The sequence below is a fragment of the Oreochromis niloticus genome, linkage group LG3 (genome assembly GCF_001858045.2).
Source record: "Oreochromis niloticus isolate F11D_XX linkage group LG3, O_niloticus_UMD_NMBU, whole genome shotgun sequence".
Taxonomy (NCBI): Eukaryota; Metazoa; Chordata; class Actinopteri; order Cichliformes; family Cichlidae; genus Oreochromis; species Oreochromis niloticus.
The window spans coordinates 21,714,849-21,738,454 of NC_031967.2; the positions used below are offsets into that span (position 1 = coordinate 21,714,849).

At 40.6% G+C, this 23,606-nt stretch overlaps 1 protein-coding gene and 1 pseudogene across 5 annotated transcripts; one reads left to right on the forward strand and one right to left on the reverse strand.

The window, feature by feature from the left end:
* Nucleotides 1–319: 319 nt before the first annotated feature.
* LOC109197902 (tripartite motif-containing protein 16-like) lies at nt 320–21,194 on the forward strand. 5 transcript variants are annotated; one of them, XM_019353660.2, is made up of 4 exons: nt 321–731; nt 3,638–3,799; nt 12,743–12,922; nt 19,270–21,194. In XM_019353660.2, the coding sequence occupies exons 1-4, from the start codon at nt 387–389 to the stop codon at nt 19,954–19,956; spliced, it is 1,374 nt and encodes a 457-aa protein (XP_019209205.1). In that variant the 5' UTR covers nt 321–386; the 3' UTR covers nt 19,957–21,194. The 5 variants fall into 5 exon arrangements, with proteins under 5 accessions (XP_019209207.1, XP_019209205.1, XP_019209194.1 ...); XM_019353649.2 differs by lacking the exon at nt 321–731 and having other exon boundaries at nt 2,892–3,799; XM_019353662.2 differs by lacking the exons at nt 3,638–3,799; nt 12,743–12,922 and having other exon boundaries at nt 320–745; nt 18,942–21,194.
* LOC109196527 (GMP reductase 2-like) lies at nt 21,018–23,373 on the reverse strand (annotated as a pseudogene).
* Nucleotides 23,374–23,606: the final 233 nt, after the last annotated feature.

Genomic DNA, 23,606 nt, shown 5'->3' on the forward strand with positions numbered 1-23,606 from the left:
TGTTTTTCAATTTTAATTTATTAAATGAAAAAAACAAAACAAGACATAAAATTCATTTTTGTTTCGCATACCCCCCCACAAAGGTTTTGACTCAGAAAAACACCTGGTTTTAATAATTAATCAATTTAAAAATATTAACTCGGAGAAAAAGAACCATTTGCAGTAAATGGTCCCATACTCAGTTATCTGCATCAACCTTATGGCACCTGGTTTACCTGCTCAACCAGGTGGGCTGGTAAGAACTACTTTCTTGTTTAATACACTATTAAGAAATGATATGAAGTAACTACTAGTAAACTAGTAAAGATTGAGACGTAATTAAAGTCATTGGTCAGGTGATCAGGAATGCACCTGTGTTACTGCAGACTCATCCTCTGACTGAACCCATGGATTTATGTGGGAACACCAAATGTTCTCAGCACGGCAAGCTCCTGGAGTACTACTGCTTGGACGACATGACCTGTGTGTGTGTTTCCTGCGCCATTGAGGACCAGCACCGCCTACACAATATGAAGACCTTCTCCACAGCCCACAAAGAGCTCCTGGAGAAGCTGAAAGCTGAGCAGCAGATCTTACAGGAGAAAACAGACGATGAGAATGTGAGTCTGGAAAAGTGGGAGAAGAGTGAAAGAGAGAAGCTGGGTCGCTGCAGTGTGCGTCTGATTGAGGCTGTGACTAACCTGCGTGACATCTCTCTGACCAGCGTCCAGAGCTCAGTCTCTGCTCGTATGGTGTCCCTGAAAACCACTTCACAAGATTTAAGGGTGCAAAATACTGCCAGAGCCAAAACAGCTACCCAGTCCAATACAACCTCTGCATCAATCACATATTAGGGGTAGAATGGAGAAGAGCCTTTACCACCACCTGAAAAGGTGGAGGTGTTTTGGAACTTTGATGACTCCTCACTCTCCTTCTACAGCAGAACTGAACAGCACCAGAGGGAGGAAATAATAACTATTGAGATGAGCCTGAAAGACAAGGAACTGACTCCATTTGTACGACTGGGAAAGGAAAATGTCCAAAACACGACCCAGAGGCAGGAATGGAAGTGCTCATGTGGGAATGTTTACTACAGGGATGGTTATGGATACAGAAACAATATGTCCCGCTTTTCTTCACACATGGATGGTGGTCCATGTGTGACAGAAATGGTTTGTAAACTCTGTTAATTCAAACTCTGCTGATCATTTAGTCATTTTCTGTCCCTGTATGAATATCAGTGTAACTGACTGTCTGTCACATTCATTAACTGTCAAGAAATTGTGCAGCTTCAGTGATTAACTTGTTGTGTGATGTATCACATATGAAAGTAAAGTAAATTAAAAAAATAAAACAATTTTGTTTTTTATGTAATTTTATTTTGTTAATTAAAATAGTCTTAGCTCTGGTATTTGCTTTAATTGTAGCAACTAATTCTTTTCGTTTGAACCCTTTTACTTTATTTCACCTGCAGGTTGAAGACGTGTGTCTCCATCTACTGGTGAAGCTCTCACATTGTACATACAGCTCCTCGGTCTTATTAATAACAACAAAGAAACACAGCTGTTGTTTTATACAATGTAAATGATCTGATAAATAATAAAGTGAGAATATTTTTCATATATGCAATGCTTTACATATCTGATTGACTGAAGCGAGAACATTGTATTGTAATATTTGTTAATTAGAAAAAAGAAAGTTACTGAATTTGCCAGTTTATTAAGTACACCTTTGTCAGTATAAAAAGTAAAGCAAATCACTTTGCATTCTATTGGTTTTAATTAGTTTCAATATTGAAAACTGAAAAGACTGAGAGACTGGGCTGGAAAATACTACGGGTCTTATATAAGGACACAAAAACTGATAAGATTTTGTCTCATTAGATAAGAGCAGGCTCATTGTTCTACAGTAACTTGTAGGCACATACAGGGAACTATTGTTCTGCTATAAAGGTTTATAATCTACAGGCAGGGCGGTCAATTTCCAACAATCTGATAAATACAGTTGTTCAGTGCTGGCAGGAATCCTGCCTCAAACATCAAAGCCTTTAAATAATCACCAGGTATTGTGACTTTACATTAAAAATGTTTCCTCTTTGTTCTACATGATAGAAAATAAGGGCAACTGAAAGCCAGTGAAGGCATGTCATCCATAAGCTATATTATGGTAAATTAACAGTATTTTAATGTCAGCACAACAATGGAAAAAATGCTATGTGGATTTCATAAGTTGGTTGCAATTTTATCACAAGTCCATGTCTTTTCTACCCTAGCACAAAAGTGTGTTTGCAAATCAAACTCTGATGGGTGTTTCTATGTTAGCATATCCATATTTCTGCAGTTAAACCTGCCTTTGTTTTAGCAGTGCAAACTAACTTCCAAATAATCCAAACTGTTGTACGGTGCTACTGGATGGATAAAAGACTGAGAGACCAGCCTGGAAAATACTTCTGTTCATTGAACTGGAGTCAAACAAAGAGCAGCAGAGATTCTTTCAGGACTGAATCACATTCAACAAATCAAATCAGGAGATCCAGATTTAAATAAACATCTGCAAACATCCACAGATCCACAAGCTGTTCTGTGTGACATGAAAGAGGAAACCAGCAAATAAGACCTGTATGAGGTGTGAGAACTCCAACATCCTCTTTGTTTCATTTAATGATGATGCTTATTTTGGAGCTAAATGAATATGTGCTTCTGTACAAAACATATGAAGTGAGAAAATATGAATGTTGAATAGCTCCTAAAATCTTGTGCTAATTATAACTGGCTTATTGGTGCCTGGATTTTATAGATTGCTTATTCAGTGTTTTAACATTTTGAGTGTTTCTTGTCAATCTTGGAGGAAATTAAACTGAATTGCAAACATTGCAAAACAGCTGCAGTCACATTTGTCTGACTCCACCCCTTCAGTGTGGAGTTTTCAGGGAATTGAAAGTGTTGTGCAGAGCTCCTGAGCAGACTGAACACGGTGATCAGAAACAGGCAAGAAACGAGCAAAACTCAGGAGTTCATCAAATTCCAAGTTTTTTCTAAAAAGAGTCAGAAAGAGAGCAACAAGGACTTTATTCAACACTGAATTATACTCGACAAATCTAAGGAGGACTTCCTGCTGTGAAAACATGTCTGACAGCATACAAACAAAAAGGAGAAGAACAGATCCACAAACTATCCTCTGTGACATGTGTGCAGAGGACAGGAAACCAGCAAAGAAGACGTGCATGAAGTGTGAGATCTCCATGTGTGTCCAGCACCTCCAGGCCCACCTGACCACACCTGTGTTACTGCAGACTCATCCTCTGACTGAACCCATGGATTTATGTGGGAACACCAAATGTTCTCAGCACAGCAAGCTCCTGGAGTACTACTGCTTGGACGACATGACCTGTGTGTGTGTTTCCTGCGCCATTGAGGACCAGCACCGCCTACACAATATGAAGACCTTCTCCACAGCCCACAAAGAGCTCCTGGAGAAGCTGAAAGCTGAGCAGCTGATCTTACAGGAGAAAACAGACGATGAGAATGTGAGTCTGGAAAAGTGGGAGAAGAGTGAAAGAGAGAAGCTGGGTCGCTGCAGTGTGCGTCTGATTGAGGCTGTGACTAACCTGCGTGACATCTCTCTGACCAGCGTCCAGAGCTCAGTCTCTGCTCGTATGGTGTCCCTGAAAACCAGCAAGAGCAGCATGGAAGCAGCACAGAAGGAGAAGGACACCTTCAGATTCCTGCAGATGTATTCTCAGGTGCATCAGGATGTGGAGAAGGCCAAAGCTGTGGATCTGAGAAAAGGGCTGGAGCCGGGCAGCCATCGGGACAAACTGGTTGAGGAGATGAGACAGAATGGGGAGAAGATGGTGAAGCAAGCGTCTCAGTTCTGGGGATCATTGCTGACTCTGGTTGATCCTGAACACCACCAGGAGCTTGTTCCCACTGGTTCAGACCTGATCTTTGAGCCACAGTCTCTGGGTCCTGGCATGTCGCTGTCTAAAGACAAGAGGAAGGTTTTCCACAATAGTTGGCTGGGACAGTGCTGTGCAACTCTTCTAATCTGTAGAACCAAGACAGCCAGCAGCTATCAGAGGTGGGTGGTCAGTCTGCCTGAAGAGTCTGATTGGACGATTGGTTTACGTGATAAAAAGTCTGCAAAGAACTTGAAGGATGAACCTTTCTATGGACTGTGCTGGGAAGATAAGCAGCTCAGCTTTCACACAATGGAGAACGATGATGATTCTGATGCATCGTTTAAAGAAGGAGAAAGTAACATGGCCAACACAGCAAAGCAAAACATGGTGTCTTCTGAGTTAATTACAAACGAGGAGGAGAATGGTGATGAGGCCATGCCACCACTTGAAAAGGTGGAGGTGTTGTGGAACTTTGATGACTCCTCGCTCTCCTTCTACAGCAGAATCGGACAGCACCAGAGGGAAGAAATAATAACTATGGAGATGAGCCTGAAAGACAAGGAACTGTCTCCATTTATACGACTGGGAAAGGAAAATGTCCAAAACACGACCCAGAGGCAGGAATGGAAGTGCACATGTGGGAATGTTTACTACAGGGATGGTTATGGATGCAGGAATAATATGTCCCGCTTTTCTTCCCAGGCTAATTGTTCTTGTGGAAAAATGATTGGTGGTCCATGTGTCACAGAAATGGTTTGTAAACTCTGTTAATTCAAACTCTGCTGATCATTTAGTCATTTTCTGTCCCTGTATGAATATCAATGTAACTGACTGTCTGTCACATTCATTAACTGTGAAGAAATTGTGCCGCTTCGGTGATTATCTTGTCATATGATGTATCACATAACATAGTAAAGTAAATTTAAAAAAATAAAAAATTGTGGGTTTTTTTAAGTGTCATTTACAGCCAGACAGCCAGCTCCTGCTCCCAGCTTCCAGTTCTCCCAAGAACCCTCAATATCTACATAAAAAATAAAATTGTGGAGTGGGCACGGGCACTTGAAGTGAGGCCGAATGAACAGACCCCCCTCTGGACATCGTTCAGTGTGCCCACCCCCAAGGCCCTATATTTATGACACATGACTTCTAAAAACTCTCTTCTTTTATTCATGTATTGATTTGTTAATTATTCACAACAGTATGTATAGTGTTACAGTGCCAGAGTACATATAGACCCGTGTATTACAACATGTCAGACCATGACAGGAAGGGCCACTACTCAAAAAGATATGACTGATGGAAAATATTGTGTAAACATTTGTATGAAGTTTAAGTTAAGCTACATGCTTATTTCTCCATCAGCCTGCAGAACTTAAATAGGAAGAACAATTCAGCTTGTTATAGATACTTTGCTTTAATTGTTGCATTAATTATTTAACAGTTGTTAAACTGAACAAAAAAATCTGATCATACATCTTCTACAGAGCATGAAACTTGATGTCTTCTAAAAACACTTTAGCTCTGGTGGGAATGTGGTGTCGTGTTATTCTTGTTATCAAACCTCAGTATGTGTAAAGAGGAACTGGAAGTTTGGTCGTGTCCCCAGAGTGAACTGTTTAACGCAATGAAGCAATGTGTGGTTTGTTGCAATGCTTTGTGTATTTACTCAGTATGCATTCAAGGTTTAAAGTTACTATGGCAACATGAGTAAAAATAAAGCTAAAAGTCTTAAGGGAATAATTATTATAATACCATTAGATACACAACAAAAACATCCTGACATCTCACCTCTGTTTTCGAGATTGTGAAAACGAATTGCAAAAATATTTTTATTGTTTTTGTTTTTAATAAATAATTACAATCCACAGTAAACCTGAAAACAATGAATAAGTGTTGGTAATATTTTAGAGTTCATTCACATATATTGTAGGGGAGCCATAATGTCTTCTGACATATCAGTCTACACATAATTTAACAGTCTGGCTGAACGTCTGTAGAAGTAAACAGTATTTTAGTCTCATTTATTTATTTATGTTGCCTGAAGGGTGTAAGTTGAAACTTTTGTAATCTAAAAAAAGACCATAGAGAAGAATTTGTGATGAGCCACAGGTAAGGCTCTGTTTTCCTGTGATCACTTATCACTTATCACGTATCAGTTTTCTTCATTTGTTACCATGGTGGCCTGAGACTATCAGCTGGTGTCAGCTCGGCCCCTCCCCAGGACCCTCAATGTCTATATGCAATTTAAAATTGAGAATTGGGCACAGGCACCAGAGGTGAGGCTGAATGAACAGACCCCCCCTCTGGACACCATTCAGTGTATGTGTCATGAGAATGTAAGTACATTGTGGAATAAAATTGAGACACAGGTATCCAGGAGGGGACAGAGGAGGAATGCCTCCCCTGCACCTCAGTGACTCACCTGTACCTCAAGCCCCTGCATGTGTGGTGGTGTGAAGGAGCGGGAGGAAGGAAGCAAATTAGTAATGGCGAGGAAAGCTGGAGGACCACCCTGGAGCCAGCTGACTCCTGCTGACCCCAGTAGGTACCTGAGTTACCCAAAATCCACCAATGGCACCACAGAGCCCCACCAAGCAGCCCAACAACCCCACCGGAGAGGAAAAACTACACCCACTCCAACATTCAGTAAACTCCCAGACTATATAAGACAATAGACACTAAAGTTGAGTCTATCCTCCACCTCTGGCAGATCCCCCCCACCTGCAGAGCTAACTCCTCAAAAGCAGAGACCACTCTGCAAAAATGTGGTAAAAACTTCCCAGGCAGTTAAAGAGGCCCCGAGTTACACCAATGCAATGACACATAATCTGATGAGTTTTTGTCTCATTAGATAAGAGCAGGCTCATTGTTCTACAGTAACTTGTAGGCACATACAGGGAACTATTGTTCTGCTATAAAGGTTTATAATCTACAGGCAGGGCGGTCAATTTCCAACAATCTGATAAATACAGTTGTTCACTGCTGGCAGGAATCCTGCCTCAAACATCAAAGCCTTTAAATAATCACCAGGTATTGTGACTTTACATTAAAAATGTTTTTCGTCTTTGTTACACATGATAGAAAATAAGGGCAGCTGAAAGCCAGTGAAGGAATGTCATCCATAAGCTATATTATGGCAAATTAACAGTATTTTAATGTCAGCACAACAATGGAAAAAATGCTATGTGGATTTCATAAGTTGGTTGCATTTTAGTCCATGTCTTTTCTACCCTAGCACAAAAGTGTGTTTGCAAATCAAACTCTGATCGTTTTTTCTAACATGTCCATATTTCTGCAGTTAAACGTGCCTTTGTTGTAGCAGTGCAAAGTGCAAACTAACTTCCAGATAATCCAAACTGTTGTACGGTGCTACTGGATGGATAAAAGACTGAGAGACCAGCCTGGAAAATACTTCTGTTCATTGAACTGGAGTCAAACAAAGAGCAGCAGAGATTCTTTCAGGACTGAATCACATTCAACAAATCAAAATCAGGAGATTCAGATTTAAATAAACATCTAAAAACACCGGCCGATCCACAAGCTGTTCTGTGTGACATGTGAAAGAGGAAACCAGCAAATAAGACCTGTATGAGGTGTGAGAACTCCAACATCCTCTTTGTTTCATTTAATGATGATGCTTATTTTGGAGCTAAATGAATATGTGCTTCTGTACAAAACATATGAAGTGAGAAAATGTGAATGAATGTTGAATAGCTCCTAAAATCTTGTGCTAATTATAACTGGCTTATTGCTGCCTGGATTTTATAGATTGCTTATTCAGTGTATTAACATTTTGAGTGTTTCTTGTCAATCTTGGAGGAAATTAAACTGAATTGCAAACATTATAAAACAGCTGCAGTCACATTTGTCTGACTCCACCCCTTCAGTGTGGAGTTTTCAGGGAATTGAAAGTGTTGTGCAGAGCTCCTGAGCAGACTGAACACGGTGATCAGAAACAGGCAAGAAACGAGCAAAACTCAGGAGTTCATCAAATTCCAAGTTTTTTCTAAAAAGAGTCAGAAAGAGAGCAACAAGGACTTTATTCAACACTGAATTATACTCGACAAATCTAAGGAGGACTTCCTGCTGTGAAAACATGTCTGACAGCATACAAACAAAAAGGAGAAGAACAGATCCACAAACTATCCTCTGTGACATGTGTGCAGAGGACAGGAAACCAGCAAAGAAGACGTGCATGAAGTGTGAGATCTCCATGTGTGTCCAGCACCTCCAGGCCCACCTGACCACACCTGTGTTACTGCAGACTCATCCTCTGACTGAACCCATGGATTTATGTGGGAACACCAAATGTTCTCAGCACGGCAAGCTCCTGGAGTACTACTGCTTGGACGACATGACCTGTGTGTGTGTTTCCTGTGCCATTGAGGACCAGCACCGCCTACACAATATGAAGACCTTCTCCACAGCCCACAAAGAGCTCCTGGAGAAGCTGAAAGCTGAGCAGCTGATCTTACAGGAGAAAACAGACGATGAGAATGTGAGTCTGGAAAAGTGGGAGAAGAGTGAAAGAGAGAAGCTGGGTCGCTGCAGTGTGCGTCTGATTGAGGCTGTGACTAACCTGCGTGACATCTCTCTGACCAGCGTCCAGAGCTCAGTCTCTGCTCGTATGGTGTCCCTGAAAACCAGCAAGAGCAGCATGGAAGCAGCACAGAAGGAGAAGGACACCTTCAGATTCCTGCAGATGTATTCTCAGGTGCATCAGGATGTGGAGAAGGCCAAAGCTGTGGATCTGAGCAAAGGGCTGGAGCCGGGCAGCCATCGGGACAAACTGGTTGAGGAGATGAGACAGAATGGGGAGAAGATGGTGAAGCAAGCGTCTCAGTTCTGGGGATCATTGCTGACTCTGGTTGATCCTGAACACCACCAGGAGCTTGTTCCCACTGATTCACACCTGATCTTTGAGCCACAGTCTCTGGGTCCTGGCATGTCGCTCTCCAAAGACAACAGGAAGGTTTTCCACAATAGCTGGCTGGGACAGTGCTGTGCAACTCTTCTAATCTGTAGTACCAAGACAGCCAGCAGCTATCAGAGGTGGGTGGTCAGTCTGCCTGAAGAGTCTGATTGGATGATTGGTTTATGTGATAAAAAGTGTGCAAAGAACTTGAAGGATGGAGCTGTGTATGGACTGTGCTGGGAAGATAAGCAGCTCAGCAGCCTCACAACAAAGAGGTGTAAGACAGTTTCCCATGTTTCAGATAGATCATTCATAATGGATGAATGGGAAGAAACTCCTCTAATTAAAACAGGAAAAGAGTACATGGTGTCTTCTTCATTAATCACATATCAGGGGGAAAATGGAGTAGAGCCTGTACCACGACCTGAAAAGGTGGAGGTGTTGTGGAACTTTCCTGCCTCCACGCTGTCCTTCTTCAGCAGAACCGGACAGCACCAGAGAGAAGAAATAATCACAATGAAGCTCAACGAAAGCGTCAACATCCAGGATATGGCCCCATTTATTCAACTGGGAAAACAAAATACTGACAGCACGACCCAGCAGCAGCAGTGGAAGTGTTCATGTGGGAAGGTTTACTACTGGGATGGTAACAGGTACCGGGATCATAGTTCCAGCTACTCGTACCAGTCTACTTGTTCCTGTGGAAAAGTTATTGGTGTCACAGAGATGGTTTGTAAACTTTGCTAATTGTAGCTGTGTTTGTTTGTTTTTTTTCACCAGATGAATATAAATTTAAGTGATTGATGAATACAATGTGAAGAATCTTCAGTGATGAATTTGTGAATTGCAAACTTTCAGTGAACAAAATTCAAGCCAGACTTGAAATTTATATTCACTTGCATGTTTTTCAATTTCAATAAGTTTTTATCTTTTGCATGTGGTTCCAATGTATCAACAAAGTCTTTTAGTTTTAATTTTTCTGCTTAATTTAATCTGCAAAATGAAGATGTTTGTGTCCATCTACTGTTGGTGCTCTCATACAGCTCTTTGGCCTTATTAATGACAACAAAGAAACGTGTTGTTTCATTCACTGTAAATGATTTGATCAATAATAAATGAAGTTAATTTTTTTTATTGTGGAATGTTTTTATTTGATTAATTAAAGTGTTAACAATGCAATTTAACTTTTTGTTGATATAAAAAAAGGAAATTTACCCAAATTTGCCAGGTTATAATGTATTCCTGCTGCCTGTGTCCAAAACGAAGCCCATCCTGAAGTTTATCCTTTAAGATTTGTTCGAAGTGTTTAACTGAGTGTCTTTTTGGTCAGGGCATTCATATAACTCCATAATGAAGATAGTTTAACCATATAAGACATAAAGCAAAACATTTTGGCACCATTAATTTCATCCCGGTGCACATTAAACACTGTAAACTGAGCTTACACCTCACCAGGTTTTGTCTTATTAGATAAGAGCAGGCTCATTGTTCTACAGTAACTTGTAAGCACATACAGGGCACAATTGTTCTGCTATAAAGGTTTATAATCTACAGGCTGGGCTGTCAATTTCCAGCAATCTGATACTGCAATGAATACATTTGTTTAGTGCTGGCAGGAATCCTGCCTCAAACATCAAAGCCTTTAAATAATGACCAGGTATTGTGACTTTACATAACATTTATTTTCTTTTTTATACATAATAAGAAAATAAAGGAACCCGGCAAAGGAATGTCATACATAAGATATTATGGGAAATTAATAAATTCAATCAATGGCATCTGATCCCCCCATGTTAGTGTTGTTCCTACAATATCATAATGACTGCAAACTGACCAATCATGTTGTCTGAGCTGTTCAGTTAGCATTAGACAAGAAAACTGTCACTTACAAACCAACATATAAAACCTAAATTTGGCTAACAGAAAACTTAACTTGATAATATGTTTCTTATATTGTATAAATGAACAAAGAAAACACTTGAAATGTTCACCATTAGTTCCAGAAAGAGGTTAGGACACAGAGTCTCTTTAATTTCATGTGTACACACTGTAAATGATCTAATCAATTATAAAGTTATTGGAGTTTGAAGTTGTGAAATGTTTTTATTTACTGGATGAAATGTAATGTGAGTTTTTGAAATATAAAAACTGCCTTTTTTAAAGTTTAGACACATATGACAAAAAAGAACAAGTTTACATAAGAACAATTTGAAATGGTGAAATGAACTGTGTGAAACTAAATCCTGTAAAATACCCACACTGAAGGACTTCTAAAGCTAACATGAAGGTTTTAATCATTACAATAAATCCATTGAACGTCTCGCTCGTAAAAGGAAACACACACTAACTTTGGTTTGATCAGGAGCAGCTGAACCAGGTAAGACAAAAGTATAAATAGATTCAATAACATCTGTGGCTTTAGGTACAGATGCTTTTGCTCATGCAAACAACCACATCACCAACACCTCCTGTTAGTTTTGATTCACACTGTTCTTGGATCAACTGTCAGCTGTGAAAAATTTGCACACTGAGCAAGTAAATGCTGGGTGTAGGTACAGTAAGGACAGTATGGAGACTTTTCTTTTGGCTCGGTGCTGGGGTGTGATATTCCTGGGGCTGGTGTTAACCAGGGCTGGTATAGTGTGCAGAGTACTGCTGCTCTTACCACCCTTGCAGTCAAAGCAGCACTCTGTCTGAGGTGCTGATTTACACCGATCTGCACTGTAACAAGATTCATATGTTGTCTCTTGTATATTTAGTTCATAATCAAGCCAATCAAAGAAATACAGGAGGGTGGGAATAATAATCCACATAGGATATCAGAACCTTTTAAACTCTGCCTGCATGTCCTGAGGCAGCTTGGTGAGCTGCCGTGTCACATGGGACACACACTTAGGTTCAGTCTGGCCTGTGAGTCCACACTGATCTACCATCCAAATAAATGCTCTCACTTTCAGTGCAAACTACATGCACCCACTGGTGTCACCACATGCAACGTTTGGGGCTTCCATGAGGTCAGCAATTTTTGTGAGAGCTATCTGGTGAGGTTGCCTATACTGGCCATTGTATCAGTAGAAGATTGTGGGGAATTGGTGCATGAATCTGCTATAAATAGTGCTTCCTCATATTGCAGATGATCCACCAAAATCTGGTACTTAATGTGCTCTGTAGCATCCTCAGGCAGTGGATTTTCCAGGGCAACCTTGAGTCTGGCAAATTCACTGGGCTCCCAGCCAGAAAGCGAAGCATGACCAGTACTTTGGGCAGGTGGTGGGAATGACAGAGGTCGATAGACACTGTCATCTTGCATGAGTTCTTCTGTGCATGTCCATCATCTGTAGCTGCAGCCTACAATTATCCTCCATCAATCTGTGAAGTACCTCCATAACCTCAGGTTCAGTTTCCAGTACAGACCTCCTCCTGGGAGGTGCAGGTGTACTTTGAAACAGGTGGTCTGTGCGATCAGGCAGACGTGAATATTGAGCTCCAGCTTCTTGCGGTAAATTCCAGTCTTCACCTGAGTGGAGGAGTGAGCGGAGTCATCCAGCTGTATCTCTCTGATAGTCTCTCCACACTGACAACAGGAAGGTTTTCCACAGTCAGTGGATGAAATTTTGTTCTTCCTACTTATTCTTCATTAAGAGTACACTTCCTGTTCCTGACTTTAAGAGATGGGTGATCAGCATTTCCAAAGACTGTGACTGGACCATCAGTTTATGTGATGACACTTATGGAAACTATATGAAGGATGGATATGTCTATGGCCTACGCTGCCAAGGTAACCAGCTCCTCTCTCTCACAACAGAGTCTAGTTTGGTTATGAAAGAAACTCCACCTGTAATAGTGTTTGGGATGCTGATGAGGAAACACTATTTATAGCAGATTCATGCACCAACCCTATGGATCTGAGAAAAGGGCTGGAGCCGGGCAGCCATCGGGACAAACTGGTTGAGGAGATAAGACAGAATGGGGAGAAGATGGTGAAGCAAGCGTCTCAGTTCTGGGGATCATTGCTGACTCTGGTTGATCCTGAACACCACCAGGAGCTTGTTCCCACTGATTCACACCTGATCTTTGAGCCACAGTCTCTGGGTCCTGGCATGTCGCTGTCCAAAGACAACAGGAAGGTTTTCCACAGTCAATGGATGAAATTTTGTTCTTCTAACTTGTTCCTCATTAAGGGTACAGTTCTTGTTCCTGACTTTAAGAGATGGGTGATCAGCATTTCCAAAGACTGTGACTGGACCATCGGTGTATGTGACGAAAAATTATGCAACGAGTATGAAGGAAGGATATATCTATGGCCTACGCTGCCAAGGTAACCAGCTCTTCTCTCTCACAACAGAGTCTAGTTTGGTTATAAAAGAAACTCCACCTGTAATGGGGTTTGGGATGCTGAAAATTAAAATGCCCCCACAGCATTATAAGGTTTCCCAACAAGTGATCAACACTCCAAGTGGAAATGTGGAACCACAGATGACCAGACCACAAATAGTGGAAGTTGTGTGGAGCTTTCCGGACTCATTATCATTCTTCAGCAGGATCGGGCAGCACCAGAGAATAAACTTACTCACAGTAACAATCAGCTCTAGGAGCTCAGACCTCAAGCCTTTTGTTTGTCTCCAGGGTTTAGAAAAGGAAGCGACAAATGAGTTCTCCTTTAGTTCAAGTGCAACGACATCTCCATTTGAAGCATTTCCACAACAATATCAGAATCAGTTGAAATGCTCATGTGGGATATTTAATGTTAAGTCTAGTTATGGATTCAATTATGGAGGGGCATTAGGCTCCAAGTCTTCCCAGTCAATCTGCTCTTGTGGAAAGATTATTGGTTCCCCACCAATCACAGCTGTGCTTTGTGAACTTCTGTAAATAACACTCATCCTGTTGTCCAAAACCCACATCACCATGTTTCTTATTGACCACACTAGTTTTCAGTTCCTCTTAAAATGCTGAATATCTGTAAACGAACATGTGGTGCTGGCTGTCCAAAAGTCTTATTACTGCTAAAACTTGCAATGAAAGTCTAAGTTTGGTCATCACAAATGGTGCAACTCCAACAGTCTTGAGCTACTTGCTCAAGACAGACTATCGCTGGCTTATTGCTGCCTGAATTTCATTGCTTGCTCACTCTGTATTTATGACATGTTTCTTGTTAATCTTGAAGGAAATTAAACTGAACTACTAACATTAGAAAACAATTGTAGTCAAACTTGTCTGACCACTCCTTGAGTGTGTGGTTTAACAGTAGTGAGATAATATCTCCCAGAGAATTGAATGTTTTGCAGACTTAATACTTTGACCAGAAACAGGTTAAATAAAAAGAGCAAAACCCAATAATTCTTGAGGTTCATGGTGAATTTCATTAAAAGAGAGTCCAAAAGAAAGCAATACAGATTGATTTCAACACTGACTTATATTCAACAAATTTAAGGAGGACTTCCTGCTGGCAAAACATGTCTCACAACACACAAACAAAAAGAAGAAGAACAGATCCACAAACTATTCTCTGTGACATGTGTGCAGAGGAGGACAGGAAACCAGCAAAGAAGACGTGCATGAAGTGTGAGATCTCCATGTGTGTCCAGCACCTCCAGGCCCACCTGACCACACCTGTGTTACTGCAGACTCATCCTCTGACTGAACCCATGGCTTTATGTGGGAACACCAAATGTTCTCAGCACGGCAAGCTCCTGGAGTACTACTGCTTGGACGACATGACCTGTGTGTGTGTTTCCTGCGCCATTGAGGACCAGCACCGCCTACACAATATGAAGATCTTCTCCACAGCCCACAAAGAGCTCCTGGAGAAGCTGAAAGCTGAGCAGCAGATCTTACAGGAGAAAACAGACGATGAGAATGTGAGTCTGGAAAAGTGGGAGAAGAGTGAAAGAGAGAAGCTGGGTGGCTGCAGTGTGCATGCAAAATACTGGCACAGCCAAAACTGGGACCCAACTTGTCACAACCTCTGCATTAATCACATATCCGGTGGAGAATGGAGAAGAGCCTGTACCATGACCTGAAAAGGTGGAGGTGTTGTGGAACTGCCTCCACGTTGTCCTTCTTCAGCAGAACCGGACAGCACCAGAGAAAAGAAATAATCACAATGAAGCTCAAAGCAAGTGTCAGTAACTGAGACCTGGCCCCATTTGTCCAACTAGGAAAGCAAAATATCCACAGCACGACCCAGCAGCAGGACTGGAAGTGTTCATGTGGGAAATTTTACTACTGGGATGGTAACAGGTACCGGGATCATAGTTCCGGCTACTCGTACCAGTCTATTTTTTCCTGTGAAAAGCTCTTAGTGTCACAGAGATGGTTTGTAAACTTTGCTAATCATAGATCTACTCATTATTTTGTTTTGTTTTTCCTTTCAGCAGATGAATATAAATTTAACTGATTGGTGAATTCAGTATGATGCTTTTTTGTGATTAACTTGTTAAATTTTAACTTTGACTGAACAAAATTCAAATCAAATATGAAATGTATATTTTCTTCCATGTTTTTCAGTTTTAATATTTTTTTTAACTGTTGCATTTGGTTTGGTTGGCCTTCATTGTGATTATTTCTCCTCCCTGGTGCTGTCTTGCTACTCTTATTATTATATTTTCTACCCTCCTCAGGGTAATTGTTCCTGTGGAAAATGATTGGTGGTGAAAACATCACAGAGATGGTTTATAAACTTTGGTCATTTTAACCCTGCTGATGTTTTTTTCCACTCACCAAATATTTATTAATGTATCCGATTTAGTTTGTGTCAGAGGAATACATTAACGTAATACATCACATCATATTCATTAAATAAAATGCTCTTTTTGGTTAACTATATATTTTTACCTTTGGTATTTGCTTCTAATGCAGCAACTAATTATTTTCGTTCATTCTGCTTTATTTCACCTGCAAGTTGAAGATGTTTGTCTCCATCTACTGGTGGTGCTCTCACATTGTACATACAGCTGTGGTCTTATTATTGACAAGACAGAACCACTGTTGATTCATACAATGTAAATGATCTGATAATTAACAGAGTATATTTTAATATGTGGAATGGTTTTATTTTTCTGATTAACTCAATCAAGAACACTGCACCTTTAAGTTTTTTAACATAAAAATTTATTATTATTATTTTTTAATAATTTTGCCAGTTTATTATATACATATTTTTTCCTATTAAAAGTTGAACAAAGCATTTTGGGTCTTTTAGTTTCATCTACTGAACATTCACTATTGAAAACTGAGTGTACACCACACTAGTTTTGGGGTCATTAGATTAAACAGACTCATTGTTACACATTAACTTGTAAGCACATACAGGGCACTATTGTTCTGCTATAAAAGTTTATAATCTACAGGCTGGGTCATCGATTTCCAACAAACCAATACTCCAATAAATACAGTTGTTCACTACTGGCAGGAATTCTCTCTGTTTTTTCAAGCCTTCTCTCCTAATTACAAACGCATGTTCTTCATCTGTCTCTCACCCTCTCTCATCTTCTATGTCCTGCCCATCAAACACATCACAATACTAAGTGTATGATTAAGCTGTTACAGCAGATTCAGGAGGACCAGAGACATGAAAATTAATTAGAAACATGAAGAATTTCTTTCTTCTGCAAACATGTCTGACAATATGCAAATAAAAACAATAAAAACAGCTGCTGGTTTGCTCTCCTCCAACCAAAGGTGAATAACCACAAAAGGTGGCTGTCGCCCATTGTCATTGTTCAGTAGAGGATTGGTGGGCATCAGAGAATAACAATGAGCTCAGCCAGCTTGTAACCCATGTGTTTTATTTCTATCATGTCCTTAGAAAAGAGTGCAAAACAGGAGAGCTCCAATATGTCAGTACTATTTCTTGCCAGTCAACCCATTCTTGTGGAGCAGTTATTGGTCCTCGCCATCACTGATGTAGTTTGTGAACTTCAGTATATAACAGCCTTATGTTGTCTAAGAAACACCTTTATGTTTATTCATTTTTAATCACATACATTTGCAGGTCCTGTCTGTTATGACCAGAAGATGATCATTTCTTTGTCTTATTTAGTGATGATGCTTATTTGCATCAAAATGATTATGTGGTCTTAGTTGTGCAAAAACATGGATACATGTGAACTGAGAAAATGTGAATTCAGGATAAACAGATGATAAGATTTTGTGCTAAACTATCATCGCCTTATTGCTGCCTTAATGTCATCATTTGTTTGGCTTTTATCATAAGTTCATGTCTTTTCTGCCTTATCACAAAAGTGTGTTTGCAAGTTAAACTTTGGTGGGTGTTTCTATGTTGACACATCCATATTTATGCTGTCAAATTTGTCTGAACCACCTGTTCAGTTTTTGTTTTAGCAGTACAAAGTGCAATATGTGACAACATTAATCTAAACAGATTCAGAGTGCAGAAAGCACGGAGGCATAGAGTTGCGGTGAAGCAATTTATTTACAGTGAAGAGGATGAATTTGCAAGGACAGTGTATATACAACAAAATATGAATGTGAACGTGGAGCCGGGATGTGCAGGTGAAGAGACGCCTACTGGTATGTATCTATCTATCTATCTATCTATCTATCTATCTGTCTGTCTATATATATCTATATATATATATATATCTATATATATATATATATATATATCTATATCTATATATATATATCTATATCTATATCTATATCTATATATATCTATATATATATCCTGGCAACTGACTGTTTATTTTCCCTGTAGTGAATCATTTATAAACTGACTGATATTTTATGAGCTGAGGAACATTTGACAGTACTGTAATGCCAAAAAAGTTTATAGCTGACACTGTGGGCAGTCACATTGGAGCTATCTCAGCAGATAGAGACAACAGAAACATGCAGGTTTATTCAAGTTTTTTCATGATCCAGAACCAATCTGTTCCCTTTGAAAAAAAAAAAATGCCTGAAATTTACAAATAAAAAGAGAAAAACTGATCCAGATATTGTTCCCTGACATCACTGCTCATTTCATTAGGAACAAATTCAGTTCTTCTTTTCATGACAGAGGTTATGTACAATGTGACAGACCTACATCCACTTTTCATGTAGGGTACAAAGAAAAGAAGAGTGAAATGAAGAGTGATTACACTTTACCCTAATTTTCCAGTTTTAGTACACCTGGCTGACCATTTACAAAAAGGCAGCCAACTCTTATGAGGCCTTTTATTTTTTGTTCAAAGCTGTCGCCTGCCCTGGTAAACAACAGCATCTAGACAACCCCATAATGGTTATACTTAGCCCTATAAAATGGTTTCTTCAGAAACAAAACATTTATTTATCTTCATCAAGTTCCATCAAGGCACACAAACTGGCAGCGTAGTGAAGCCTTTGCCTTTAGATGATTTTTGGCTTCACTTTTCAATGATGACATGGGGCAAAGTTCTTTTTTTATAGTGAGGAAGTAAATATATGACACTACTGCAACACTACTGACAATAAAGATTTATAGCCTACACCGTGGGCAGTATTCTTTCTCAGGAAATGATACTGCAGCAGTACTTAAACAGTCACAGCAGATTTGGCAACAGAGACAGGCAGGCTGACAAACAGTTTTTACAAACATTTGGGCAGTTCCATCCAAGACCTAATTTCTGAAACCATGTCTGGAAAAACGCAAAAAGAAATTCTCTGTGACATGTGTGCAGAGGAGGACAGGAAGCCAGCAAAGAAGACGTGCATGAAGTGTGAGATCTCCATGTGTGTCCAGCACCTCCAGGCCCACCTGACCACACCTGTGTTACTGCAGACTCATCCTCTGACTGAACCCATGGATTTATGTGGGAACACCAAATGTTCTCAGCACGGCAAGCTCCTGGAGTACTACTGCTTGGACGACATGACCTGTGTGTGTGTTTCCTGCGCCATTGAGGACCAGCACCGCCTACACAATATGAAGACCTTCTCCACAGCCCACAAAGAGCTCCTGGAGAAGCTGAAAGCTGAGCAGCAGATCTTACAGGAGAAAACAGACGATGAGAATGTGAGTCTGGAAAAGTGGGAGAAGAGTGAAAGAGAGAAGCTGGGTGGCTGCAGTGTGCGTCTGATTGAGGCTGTGACTAAGCTGCGTGACATCTCTCTGACCAGCGTCCAGAGCTCAGTCTCTGCTCGTATGGTGTCCCTGAAAACCAGCAAGAGCAGCATGGAAGCAGCACAGAAGGAGAAGGACACCTTCAGATTCCTGCAGATGTATTCTCAGGTGTATCAGGATGTGGAGAAGGCCAAAGCTGTGGATCTGAGAAAAGGGCTGGAGCCGGGCAGCCATCGGGACAAACTGGTTGAGGAAATGAGACAGAATGGGGAGAAGATGGTGAAGCAAGCGTCTCAGTTCTGGGGATCATTGCTGACTCTGGTTGATCCTGAACACCACCAGGAGCTTGTTCCCACTGATTCACACCTGATCTTTGAGCCACAGTCTCTGGGTCCTGGCATGTTGCTGTCCAAAGACAAGAGGAAGGTTTTCCACAATAGCTACCTGGGACAGTGCTGTGCAACTCTTCTAATCTGTAGTACCAAGACAGCCAGCAGCTATCAGAGGTGGGTGGTCAGTCTGTCCGAAGAGTCTGATTGGATGACTGGTTTATGTGAAAAAACATCTGCAAAGAACTTGAAGGATGGACCTGTCTATGGACTGTGCTGGGAAGATAAGCAGCTCAGCAGCCTCACAACAAAGAGAAATGAAGGTTCTCAGTCATCCACTTCACAAGGTTTGAAAGCACAAAATACTGGCACAGCCAAAACAGCTACCCAGTTCAAGACAACCTCTGCATCAATCACATATCAGGGCGAGAATGGAGAAGAGCCTGTACCACGACCTGAAAAGGTGGAGGTGTTGTGGAACTTTGCTGCCTCCACGCTATCCTTCTTCAGCAGAACCGGACAGCACCAGAGAGAAGAAATAATCACAATGAAGCTCAAAGCAAGCATCAACAACTGGGACCTGGTCCCATTTGTCCAACTGGGAAAGCAAAATATCCACAGCACGACCCAGCAGCAGCAGTGGAAGTGTTCATGTGGGAAAGATTACTACTGGGATGGTAACAGCTACCGGGACAATAGGTCTGGCTCCTATTACCAGGGTTGTTGTTCCTGTGGAAAAGTTCTCGGTCCACACATCACAGAGATGGTTTGTGAACTTTACTGAGTGGTGGGATTGTGGTTTTTGTTTTTCTGTCACTGAGTGAGTATAAACTTAACTGATTGGTTTTAATTTGTTGTTAAATGAATTTATTGTGATGCATTGTGAGGGTTTTCATTTATTGCTGTCATTCTCTTCTGGGATTTCAATCTAATGTAGGCATTTTAAAGTGTTTGTCTCCATCTGCTGTTGTTGAAAGTGTTACTGCTTCACAGCTGGGGAGTCGACATGTTTTTTCTATCAAAGTAATCTTTCAGCATACTTCAGATAGATTCCCGAACATCCTGTAGGGCCTGTTTACAGACTTTATCTAGCACACAGCAGGCACTTTGGCTAATGTTGTCTTTTCATACTGGATCGTGTGCATATATGGCTGGGCGGGTCTGATGGGAGGAGATTAATATTCATGTAAGTAACACATTTTAGTTTCATGTGTACACACTGTAAATGATCTAATCAATAATAAAGTCATTGGAGTTTGAAGTTGTGAAATGTTTTTATTGACTGGATGAAATGTGACGTGACTTTTGAAATATAAAAGCTGCCTTTTTTAAAACTTCACTCAAAAATGACAAAGAAAAACAACAGTTTACATAAGAACAGTTTGAAATGAACTGTGTGAAACTAAATCCTGTAAAATACTCACACTGAAGGACTTCTGAAGCTAACATGAAGGAATCAGTTTATTTAAAGGCTTCAATCATTACAGTAAATCCACTTGAAGGTCTCGTTTGTAAAAGGAAACACACACTAACTTTGGTATCGATCAGGAGCAGCTGAACCAGGTAAGATAAAAGTATAAATAGATTGAATAACATCTGTACTGTAAGTTCAGCACTACATTACTACATGCTGTCTGTGCTCCCAGATTGTACTCATACTCATTGCACTAACAGATCATTTATAGAAAGTATAACTCATTAAAGTGCAAAACTTTAGCAAAGGAATGACAGGTTTTCTAAAAAGCAAGTCAATGTTATAATTTTGTTACAGCAATTGCAGAAACATTTAGGATGTATAAATAATTTAAGATATTTACTATAATTTTATATGTCAGTGACAAAGGCTTTCAGCAGAGTTTAGGAGTCTGCACTGGAATGATGAGAGAGCAGGCCTGCAGAGGTAGCCTGCATCTTACTACCTGGAAACACACTCAGACCTGGAATAGTCAGAGTGTGAGGAGACCCAGAGTCTGTGTGCTGGAAAATACTTCTGTTATAGAGAGTGGAACTTACACAGCTAGAGCTGCGCTGAAAGTTAACATCATACTACCTGAACGAGTATCAAAATATGATGTTTTTAAGTAATAAAACGTCTGCTCGCTTCAGTTTACACCAGACTAACAGACAAATGGCATGTGGGAGTCAAACCGACGCCGCTTCTTTCCATCCAAAGCCGGACGTTCAGCTGTCGTTTCCGAAGACGGTGTTGAGCTGCTGGGTGACTCTGATGAAGGTCGTCCTGCGGCTCAGCTCCTTCAGCTTAGCTCCTTCAGCTTGCCTGCACCGACATACGTGCAGGTGGAGCGCACCCCTCCCAGGATGTCTCGTATGGTGTCACCCACCGGACCTTTGTAGACAACTTCCACGGTCTTCCCCTCCGACGCTCTGGAGGCAAAGAAAATGAATGAATGACATTCAGAGGAGACATTTCGCCTAAATAATCTTCCTCTAACAGCCAAACACCTGACGCCAACCTGTAATCAGCCACGCCTCCCGCATGTTTCTTCATCGCCGTGTCGGAGCTCATGCCGTAAAACAGTTTGTACTTCTTGCCGTTTTTTTCGATGATCTCGCCGCCGCTCTCCGAGTGGCCGGCCAGCATACCACCGAGCATCACAAAGTCTGCTCCAGCACCTGAGAGCCAAACAAACAAACTCCGTTTTCACGCTAGTTATACTTTCTAAGATTGGAGTTCAAGTTCTCTTTGAAATAACAGCAACTCACCAAAAGCCTTGGAGACATCTCCCGGGCAAGTGCACCCCCCGTCCTGTGTGAAAGCAAACAAGGCGTTACGAGTGTGACTATCATGGCTGCACAACTCTAACAAATAACACTGACCTGGGAATTACAGTCAATAGTTTCATCAGGGCCCATGAGTAATAAACTAAAGATAAATCAATGTCAGTTTCTGTCTCACAGGTCTCGGCTTAAAGGAAGAGTCCAGAACATTTTGTGTTGTTAGATGACAAGAATGAGTCTAAACTCTGTCCAGGAACAGTGGCAAAGACACACAATACATAAAAGATAGATGTAATAATAATAACAATGAGAATAAAATGATAATCAGGGTAAACAGACTAAGAACACGTTATAATGAAGAGCATGCAAGTCTGAACTGATGGGTTTTGAGATGAGATTTAAAAATAGAACACGAGTTTATGGTCAGATCTGGATATCAGCTGATATTATCTATATGGCCCAAAAAAGGAAAGAAGAGGCGGGACAAACACTCTTGAACCATGTTGATGTGCACCAGAGGGGATTCTGGTTGGCAACACAAAAGGAACAACCAGCTGATCCAAGCAATCGGGGAAAGTGTAAAAGAGTAAATAAATAACTCCACGAAATAAATGTTAGGAAAGTTTGTTTAACTTATATATCTGATTTTCAAATGACCAACCATCAGCAGTAGCATCAGTCATAATATTGGTGGGGCTCGTTTTGCGGACTTCCTTTTCGAAACCTCGAGCTGAGCCCTTATTTTGTTTTTGTTAAACCACATGTCACTGCAACAGTCACTTATTAACCACAGGAAAACCACCCTGGGTGGAGGACACCCCGCTTTACCTTCTTTTTACTCCAAATATAAATATACCCAAAATCTATTAAAATTAATATTTTGCAATAAATAAGACTTTAAGCAAAGACTGAGACCATAAACACTTTATGAGTGTTTACTGAGATCTCAGATGAAAAAAAACAAAAAGGGGCAGTTTCTTATTGATATATTAAATCTGACTTGACCACAGGAACCGCCCCCTGCTAGTCATTAAAAAGAATGCAGGTTTTAAAGTGCATAACACAATGTACTGCCCATATTTTACATACAGGAAACAGATAAAACTCAACCATGTGCACCTAGAAACCTCACAAATCAATAGCATATGTTATTTATTCACAAGGATTTAAAAAAAAAAAAAATAAATAAAAAATAGAACTTGTGGTTTGAGACACTTCTATTTCTATTCCTTTGACCACTTCCTGTGTGCTTCCTTTTAATACAGGAAACATGCCGTCTTCAAACTCTTCTCATCGTGACTGCACTCACTGAGATGATGTGGCCACCCAGGCCGTGGGCTGCATCTGCACACTCAATGACGGCGCTCAGCTGAGGATAGCCAACCCCTGTCTTCTCCACAGTGTAATGTTTGTGGACTGTAGTGAACAGAGTAAACTGGAGGAAGACACAAAGAACAAAATTAGGTTATCCATGCAGACATACATCAGTACAAGAACACAGCCTATTCTACTGTGCAAAAGTCTTGAGCCACCCGAGTTTCTATATATTTTGGTAGAAAAATAGGAAATAGGTAAAAAGTGATTTATTGGTGCAAAAATGCATGAACATACAAAAGATAAGGCAAAAAAAAAAAAAAGAGTTTGCACAATTCTAACGAGTTTGAGAGTCAATATTTGGTGTGAACATCTTTAATC

Excerpts from the sequence above, each read along its gene's own strand:
- LOC109197902 (XM_019353649.2), top strand. The coding sequence starts at position 3,104 with ATGTCTGACAGCATACAAACAAAAAGGAGAAGAACAGATCCACAAACT. Across the intron at positions 3,800-12,742 it reads GCAGCCATCGGGACAAACTG|GTTGAGGAGATAAGACAGAA; the intron begins GTTGAGGAGATG and ends CGGGACAAACTG. Across the intron at positions 12,923-19,269 it reads TGTCCAAAGACAACAGGAAG|GTTTTCCACAATAGCTACCT; the intron begins GTTTTCCACAGT and ends GACAAGAGGAAG.